This window comes from Sitodiplosis mosellana, unplaced genomic scaffold, assembly GCF_009176505.1.
Source record: "Sitodiplosis mosellana isolate CC-2019 unplaced genomic scaffold, AAFC_SMos_1.0 Smas_scaffold_1437, whole genome shotgun sequence".
Taxonomy (NCBI): Eukaryota; Metazoa; Arthropoda; class Insecta; order Diptera; family Cecidomyiidae; genus Sitodiplosis; species Sitodiplosis mosellana.
Genome location: NW_022596679.1, coordinates 1 through 10,110, shown reverse-complemented (window position 1 = coordinate 10,110; position 10,110 = coordinate 1). Strand labels below are relative to the sequence as shown.

Below are 10,110 nucleotides of genomic sequence, written 5' to 3'. Positions count from 1 at the left end.
AGATAGAAAATAGTTCGGTTTTTGTCATTTATAACACGAAAAAATCCTAAAATAAAAAAAAAATTCAAGTGGCCGAATACTTTTTTGACTGACTGTATATAGATGAACATGGATTTATTTCCTTTATTTATAAAGGAAAGATTTCGTTCGAGTATTGTGAAAATGGATTTTTATTAATTAAATGCAAATAACAGACTTGCGACATTCAAAAAGTTGAAAGAAAAAGTGCATCATGAATCTTTATCATCTCATCGTTTTAAATCAAAGACAACAACGCGCCGCGAAGGCGAGGTCATAGAACCGAAACGAGAGCGACCCTACATGGATTCGGTATGAAGTTGGCGTCGATATGAAGTTTCAAAGGTTTACGCGATGGAAACATACGTCACCAAAAAGTGTCCGAAAGGCACTCGCACTTCTTATAGACGCCAACTTCATGCCGAAGACATCAAAATACACTAAGAATGAACGAACGAAGCAGCCACATTTTCAAGTAATGAAAAAAATTTGTCATTCTTGCGTATACCTACGATCTATTCATTGAATCATTTTTTTTTGAAAAGAAGAAAAAACGCAAAGTAAGTGAATCTATATATATAAAAGAGAATGTGTGTCTGTCTGTCTGTCAGAAACGACTTGGAGGCCAAACACGTGGTCCGATCTGGACATGCCGCACATCATTGGAAAGGTCTTGGGCCGGCGGGTGACATAGGTACCATCATGGTCCATCATGGTCGAGTTAACACGACTTAACACCTTGTTGCATGATTAACACAAAATACACATTGCTTTCAAAAATTCGCAATTTTCGAGTAAGATATTACATTTTTGTACATACTTTTGATTCCGAATCGCTAAACAAAAAAAAACCTTTTTTAATTATTATTCAATAAGTAAAATTAGCGGATGAATTAGTTGAAAAGACTGGCGACCGGGTGAACAGTGAGCATTCGCTTGGGTGGTATTTATGTGCATGTGTAATTCTGTCGTCTCTCACTTAAATGCAATCGTATCTGAAAATTGGCAAGAAAATGTTTAATTTTTAGTTAATTTGCATCTTGAATTTTAGATTTTTGCATTCAAAATGAATTGATTTATTGTCACACAAACGATAAAATATATATTCTCAGCTTGAAACAACTCAACCGATCGAATTTTGCCGATTACACAGAAAAGACAATTCAACTAAAACAAACAACTAAAACAATTGATTTGTTCATCACTGACATTTTCTGCGTTATCGGCTAAATACAACGGAAGTTTACGCAAAATTATGTTTTTTGTTTTAATCAAAACAATACACCGATTTGCACACAATGCAAACATAATATTCACCTCTCAATCATGTATGAATGAATCGATAATCTGGCGGTATCTGGATATGCTGGTATATTATGCCGAGCATTAAATATACGGCGTGCTAAGGTATACTGTCACGAAGCCTTGGAATGAATCGATAATCTGGCGGAATTTACGATGTAACACTTGATTTTCGAATGTATTATTAATTAATAGCTGTTTGCTCTGATTTGGATTTTGTATTTGAGCATTATCAATGGTATTATTGATTAGTGTGTCGAGCCGAAATTTAAACAGACAAACCACCAAAAGTTCTATGGCACTATTCTATTACATCGGTTTTCGCTTATTTTTGGAACAATTTATCGAAACTCAAACTCAAGTTTGCTCAAGATACATATACTCAACCAAAAATAGCTTTGAGGCAACAAACTGGAAGTACAATTAAGCAAACAACGTTAAGAAAAAACAATACCGCAGATCGTCGCTTCGCTCCTCTCTGCGTTCTTTACGTGTTCCAACCACTACAATAACCGTAGGTGCTTCTACAATTATTTTTGGGTCACTACAGTTAAATTCCGACCACTACAATAACCGTAGGTGGTTCTACAATTAATTCTGGGTTACTACAATTAATAAAATAGTTTGGACCAGTTTTGGAGCATTTTTTCTCCCTACAAAAACAAAACACTGCTGTTGTCAAATAAGTTGTTGAAAATATCAAGAATCGGACGACTGATTTGAATTCTACATTTTTTCTACAATTTTATGGACCCTAGAAACAATAGAAAAAAGATTTAGTTTGTGGAAAGTTCGATTTGGGGCCAAGATTTGAGTATTACCGATTTTGGACCAATTTTCATGACTAGTCCCGATATCGAACGAACGGGCAGACATATTTGAAAACAAACAATTGATTTGAATTCTACAATTTATCTACAATTTTTTGAAACCATTCTCCATTCGAAAAAACATTTGATTCATGGAAAATTCGTTTTTTGACCAAGATTTGAGTATCCCCATTTTGGAGCGGTTTTTCGATAGCCGATTACTCAAAAAAATTGTTCCTACATAAAAAAAGTAAATAGACTACATTAAACTACATAAAATCTACAATTGAAATCGCCCTACCCGAAGACATTTCGGCAAATTTGCCAAGATTTGAATATTCATCTTGTGACACACATACACAAGTATCGAGTGCCCGTGTACTATGACAGTTTTAAGCTAACCACTTCTAGAGGTTCAGTGTCGTTTTTGACTGACTCACCAAGACGCGAGATTGTATGGATTTACCCAACACCGCCGCTTAGTCCATTCTTCCTGTGGCATTTTGAACTGATTACGGCCATCATCAGAAAATATGATGAAACATGGAAGCATACGCTATCGGTGATCAACCCAGAGACTGGCTATAAAGTTGTAAACGAGCAAATTCCAACCATGATTGGACGATTCGAAAAATTGGATTTCCCATAAGTCACACACTAAAAAATATCTGTAAGAATCTACACGATGATACCAATCAAACTTGGATTTATATGACGAATCGTGTAAAACGATAAAATTTCGTGTAATTTCAAATAAATCAATGAATTGGCCAATACTATAATAATAGTATTATTGTGGGTGGCGTGCAAAAGTTTTGTGCCATACGAGGTAAATTATCAAAATGCCGCCCCAATTTTTTTTTTTCATCTAAGCGGAGTTATGGCCCCCAAAGTGACCCTATGTTTGTGCCATCGGTCGACACAAGAATTTTGAATAAAACAATGTGATACCGACGCAGTTTTACTGGTTAATGCACTTGGGTGGACAGATTACAGTCACAAGGTTCGAGAACAAAAGAAAAACGCAAAGTAACAATTGAATTTTCACTCAAAATTGGTCAAAATTGCCAATTGATGAGGTGTCCAAGATCATGAAATTGAATCAGCTCTCGAAAATCTGGGAAAAACGTGAAAATTGTCGCAAATATTCTTCTGATTTGCTATTACCAGTACTTGTGGATACATTTCCAAGACTTAAGGAAAAAATGTTGACAACATTCTGTTGACAGTATGGTTTGTTTCTTTGATTTTTTTGTAAAACCCGTGATTTTCGGACTTTCTCTCTTGCTGTCAATATTGACAGTTATTTTGACATTTCGAAATGGCTTGAGTGTGTCATAGGCGTTCTTTAGACACCAACAATTAACGCTGAAAAGAATTTGCATACTTTAGAGTACGTCTGTTTATGTTATGTAACTGTTAAAACACAACTTTTTTTCAACACATTCAATTTTTCGACCGATGGTACAAACATAGGGTCACTCTAGGCGCTATAACTCTGCTTCCAGTGGTCCAAATGTCATGAAATTTCACTGGAATGTCAAGGAAGGATGTACTTTTCCAACGCCAGTCATTGTCGATAGGTGGCGCCACCAGAAAATGCCCTAGCATAGAAGTCCGGGAACTTTTGAAACACACCTTGTACATGAACATGACATTATTATATTTTTGTAACTAGGCGTAATTGCTTTATTTCAAATTAGAACTTTGAATAGTAAAAAGAATTAATTTTTGGTCAAAAAAAGGGCCTAAAGAGTCTTACTAAAAAAAATTTTCGAGAAAAAAAACAATTACAATAGCCTATATTCCATGTACAGGGACTTTTTTACATAGGAGCAAACGTGTGCATTGCACACGGGCGCGAGGGCGCCGAAGGCGCACGAGCTATGCATTTTTTAAAAAATGAAAAGGCGCGAGAGCGCCGAAGGTGCACGAGCGATGCAATTTTTTATAAATGAAAAGGCGCGAGAGCGCCGAAGGCGCACGAGCGATGCAATTTTTTATAAATGAAAAGGCGCGAGAGCGCCGAAGGCGCACGAGCGATGCAATTTTTTTTTGGAAAAAAGCGCGAGATTACGACGTTTTGTTGTCATCGCTGGTATCGACATAAGCGATTGAAATTAACTAAACATCGAAAAATTGTTTTTTTTGTTTAACACTCAAAATGGCAACGTGTTTTCACAACAGCTGATTAAAGCGAATATAAACATTGAAACTCAGTTCGATATCGTTCTGAAGAAGTATGAATCACGCCACACGAACAAAACACTTGCTTGTATACAAGTAGACTGAAAGTGCTGCAAATATTAAAAAAATGATGACAAATCTTTTTTTCTGTGTTCGATATCGGTATAAGCGCATTGCGATTTCGTCGCATTATACAGAGCACGAATCATTCGTTCGACAAGTGTCTAATTGAGCACTGATTTCATTCTATTGTGTCTATATCAAATATATTTCGTGCGAATAAATAAAAATTTGAGTGAAATTTCAACCGAATAAAATACCATGAATAAAAAACCATCAGGGTATGACTTCAAGAAAAGGCGCGAAGAGAAAGAAGCTAAAGAGGCTGATTGCGTAAAAAAAACGCGGAAGCTCGATTGTTATTTTCGGAGCCAAGGTTTGTGTTTCAGTGATTTTGAAATTGTGCCATTGTTAATTCATTTCGTTTTGAAGATGCTAGCACCTTTGAGAAAATACCATCAGCAACTGATAGCAATGCGTCCGATACAAAAGATCTATCAGAAGAGATGGAAAGTGGTTTATCAGAGGAAAATGAAGCAACAGAAAAGATGAAAGTCGAAGAAATATCGCCATCTTTAGGTGCATCGGTATTGATTGCAGGTCATTATTATACTTGCGAAACAATTTTTGCCTTTCCAAAGTGCAATTGGCAACTGACTTATCCAATTGTTATGTTTTTTCGATTAGATTTGGAAATTGATATATCTGACGTGGCCAATTTTCCATCAACATTGTCAGAGAATCTGAGAACGCGTATTATTCAAACAGGCCCAAATCAAATTGATATGAAATTTCCGATTACGAATGGGCGTACATTTTCCTCAAATTATTATTCTAAAACGCTCACGAACAACGAAAGAGTTAAACGGGAATGGTTGATTTATTCAAGGCAGCTTGATTCAGTTCATTGTTTTTGCTGTTTACTTTTCAATTCAAATGCACAACTCAATCCGTTCAACGCAAGTCAAGGCTTTTCAGAGACATTTGTCGCAAGCAATTCAACGTCATGAAACTTCAGCAAGTCATTTGGATAATTTCTGTATTTGGAAGGAGCAATTCAACAGATTATCGAATAACACTACGATTGAATGTCAATTGGAAAAGAGTTTGTTGGATAGAGAGAAGCAATTGAAGCAGGTGTTTGAACGATTTGTTGCAATGACAATGTTTTTGGCACGACAAAATATTGCATTTGCCGGAACGGACAATACGAGTGGCAACTTTTATGAACTGGCTCAAACTATTGGTGAATTTGATTTGGTGATGAAAAATCATTTAGAAAGTAGCTCTCGAAATAAATATCTAGGCCCCGCAACACAGAATGAACTCATCACCATCGTTGGAAATAAAGTGCGACAACACATAATCGACCAAATCATTGAAAGCAAGTATTATTCGTTGATTTTGGATTGCACATCAGACGTGAGTCGTCAGGAGCAGATGACGTTTGTTATTCGATATGTACACTTTGATGTCGACAAGCGATTTTTTCAAATCAAAGAGAGTTTTATCGAGTTTGTTGATGTCAGCGAAACGACTGGAAAGGCGATGGCCGATATCGCTGTTAACAATCTAAATAAACACAAAATCGAAATCAAAAATATACGAGGTCAGGGATACGACAACGGATCGAATATGAAAGGCAAGCACATCGGTGTACAAGCGCAAATTCAAAGTATAAATCCGTTGGCTGTATTTATCCCATGCTCAAATCATACATTGAACTTGTCATTGAATGACGCTGCATCAGCCTCTATTGAAGTTTGTGCTTTCTTTGCTACGGTACAGAAGATTTACACTTTTCTTTCAGCATCAACTACTCGTTGGGATATTTTGAAGAAGCATTGCACATCTATTCATGATTTGGTGCCAAAAGCATTAAGTACAACACGTTGGTCGGCGCGATTAAATGCAATTAAGCCGCTTCGTAGAAATCTCAATAAAATCCTTGCAACACTCGATGAAATCAGCAATTCTGAGTCATTTGAACCATCTGTACGGTACGAGGCGGAATGCATAATAAACTTCATTGATTTTAAATTCATTTGTTCGGTCTGTATATGGCACGCAATATTGGAAAATTTTGACCGCGTATCAAAACTGATGCAACGTATTGACATGAATTTAAGCGGCGTTGAAACTCTCTTATCTGATATTAGTCAGTTTTTAGCTGAATACAAAGAAAACGGATATGAACGTGCTATTACAGAAGCCACCGAAATTGCCGATGAATTGGAAATTCCGGCGAATTTCGAACAAACCCGAAGAGGAAGACCTCGCCGAAACGAGACAGATCCGGAAAAATTGTTCAAAGAAAACTTTTTTGATTTTGTTGTCGACGTTGCATCCGAATCGATTGAGGATCGATTCAAAGTGATTAATTCACACAGCAAATTGTACGCGTTTCTTTATGAGTATAAGGAGTTCAACGCACTCTATTCGAGTGGCGAATTGATTACGCATTGCAAACTTTTGAAAGAAACTCTGACTCACAACAACGAATCCGATATCGATGCCGAGGAATTATGTAACGAACTGCGCATAGTTGGCAAAATAATGGAAAGCCACCAAATTGAACATACCATCGACATTTTGAATGAAATCGCAAAAAAGAGATTAGAAAACTCACTACCAAATGCGGTCATTGCCTACAAGATCCTCCTGACGCTTCCTGTAAGCGTTGCAACAGGAGAACGCACCTTTTCGAAATTGAAGTTGACCAAAACGTACTTACGAAGCACAATGCTGCAGGAACGACTTAGCAATTTAGCGATAATTTCTATTGAACAGGATGTAGCAAAAACATTGAATTACGATCAAATTATTGATGAATTTGCCCACCTCAAAGCTAGAAAATGCAATTTCGATTAAGAATTTGATTTAGTTTGACATTAAAACTGCGTAGACAGTAAGAAGGTTTAATAAATTATTCAGTTTTCACGCTGCTAAGCTAAACACACCGTATTTCATTTCACTCTTCCTTTCAGATCTTGTTTCTTTTCGACCAACATTTGCTTGTTCTTTGTAATGTATGTAAACAAGGAATATAGAATTTTCTGTTAAAATTCAAAAGGCGCGTAAAAAATTTTGCACACGGGCGCGAGCGCACCAAAAAAAGCCACTGTCCATGTATACTACATTCCATGTATACTACATTCCATGTAGTGCTAAAAAAACAATTCTGTGGAATAAAATTTGTAATCGAATAGCAAAAAAATACATTTGTTCATTTACTGTTATTATTCATTCATTACAAATGAACATTTCGATGTTAGCATTGCCATTGCCAATTTATACGAAATAAGAAGGAAAAAAGCTTAAATGAACCTGTGAGTATAAAAACGTCGCCGAACAAAGCAAAACACCTATTTGTTACAAATTGTACACTGGTATGTTACGTTTTATGCGCACGGGTTCAAATTTCCCATAGAATTAGATTGAAAAAAACTTGCTAAAACATGATGATCAAAATAGTTTTCTAATTAAAATTAATCTATCAATCCAATTGTGTCTACTTGTTTACATTGAAACCTCCCAAAATTCGTGCATTGTCTTTTGAACCATTTCCATCGAGTGTCAATTTTTTTCAGTGAATTGGCCCGTGTTTAACCATAATTACAGCAATATTCAACAGTTCGCAGTCACTTGAAGGTTAATCGTTTCTATGAATTCACATCTTTTTCAACTTAACCGGTTCTGAATATGAAAACTGATTCTATCAAAACTTTTGAACATTAGTGTACATTGATGCGACGTTTGCTAGAAAAAAGAAGGACAAAACACACTCGAAATAACACACCCGCATTAAATCAAAGGATGCAAGCGATTCGACTTGGAAAAAAGTTCATTATTTATTTATTAAGTTTGAATACATTTTCGCCCCCCGCCCCCCCCACCCAGCCGGCCAGAGTCTGAAAATCGCAGAACGGCTCCGTATATAATTTGTGCGTGGCCCCAAAAAATATGTGCATGCATTGGTTTGGTCGAAAAGTGCCGAAAACTCTATCATATTCGGGTTCACTTTTTGTGGTGAATTTGCTCTAAATCCAATTTTCACCACTCGAAAAGGAAGCATTATTTTGCGTTTCTGAAAAAGCAATTATTTTGTGCGTAATTTGTGCATAATAAATATGTCTTCGGACTTACGATATGTCATCAAAAAATGGCCAAATCGTCAAAGTACATATTTTGGCAATTTTAGGGTGTGGTGAATATAAATGAACTATCACAAATATTGTCTTTACATGCTCTCTGATGATTTCAATAATTTGTGCATAATTTGTGCGTGCTATTTCAGTCGGTCCCTGAATTTGTGCATAGCTCCAGCGCCCTGTATCGGCCACAACCGATATTTCCTTAAGTACTCTTAAGTACTGATATATGACTATGACTCAATGTCAACAAAATCGATTCATTTGACTTCTAATATTTTGTGCATAATTTGTGCGTGCCATTTCAGGCGGTGTATGTACAGCATTGTATTAGTCATTCTAGATACACACACACAAAAGAGCAGTTAGATAATAAGTTCTTTTAGCGGATTATTGTCAAATCGACAGTCTAGTGCACAAGTTTTCTCTCTCTCTCTTCTCTTCTCTTTTGTCGAGCGATTTGAAAATTGTTTGGGGAATATTAACGGTCGATGAGCGAAATTCGTCGATTTATATTGGCGTGTACAAACGAATACGCTTATTCACTTGACCTAGGTCACTCATGCTTTAAACGGCGAACGAAAAAAAATGGTTATACTCGACTCAGTATTCAATTTGTTCGCGAAAAGAAACAGCAATAAAAGAAAAGAAGTGACGATTTGTGAATGCTTGACTAAGTAACAAAAGGAATATTTTTCGAAAGAACATTGAGAGCTGAATTGACGAATTTTTTTTCTTATATCAATTGTACATTTATCGAGCAGTTTTTGGAATTGAACTATCGAATTTGATATGAAAAAAGTTTCTTTATATTTGCGCGATGTGACGTTGAACCAAAGATCTCATTATGGTTTTGAAATGCCATTTTTTATTATCGCACAAAAGTACCAGCCAGATTTTTGTTTATTTGAACATAAACAGTCATTGTGTTTTTTTGCTTCTGTATACAGTAGCGGCACAAACGCGAATGTTTGAAAGAGTAGCGAGTTGGTGTTCGTGCAAGTCTCAGAACAGCCAAATTATTTACACACTGCTTGTTTACATTTGTTTCATCTATGTTTGATTGCACACCACACAATTCGTAAGAGAGATTTTCGATTTATAACAGTTCTTGTCACTTTCATAACATTTGGAGCTCAACAAAATAACCAAAAAACGATTAATTTATGGTTTTCGAATAACGTCCGTGTTTTATTTCTATGTACGTTTCATGCTACGTGGTAGCAATGCATTCGTAATGATAGTTTGTTTTTTTCTTCTTGTGGATTTACATGCACGGTCAAAACATGAGTTCTTATGCAACGAAAATTTTTCATTTACTTTAAATTCAGAGCAAGAAAGTATGAATCACGTATTAAAAAGAAAATCATGTGTTATGTGCCATGGATGTGCGATTTTATATAAAAACCTGATAGAAACGACACGTCCGAGGAAAATGTTTCTGCACTGACAAATATGCCATAAGCTAAATGACGAAAAAATTAATTCTTATTTCAATAGTACATTTGAATGGGCAAGCGGAATAATGAAACGTAATTCTGTTTTCAAATGAAGTGCCTCTGAGAAAATTTTTCAGTAAAAAA

At 35.9% G+C, this 10,110-nt stretch overlaps 1 protein-coding gene across 1 annotated transcript; it reads left to right on the top strand.

Annotated features, from left to right (window-relative positions):
* Positions 1–5,312: 5,312 nt before the first annotated feature.
* LOC129571146 (zinc finger MYM-type protein 1-like) lies at positions 5,313–7,247 on the top strand. Its single transcript, XM_055450909.1, has one exon. The coding sequence runs from the start codon at positions 5,313–5,315 to the stop codon at positions 7,245–7,247; it is 1,935 nt and encodes a 644-aa protein (XP_055306884.1).
* Positions 7,248–10,110: the final 2,863 nt, after the last annotated feature.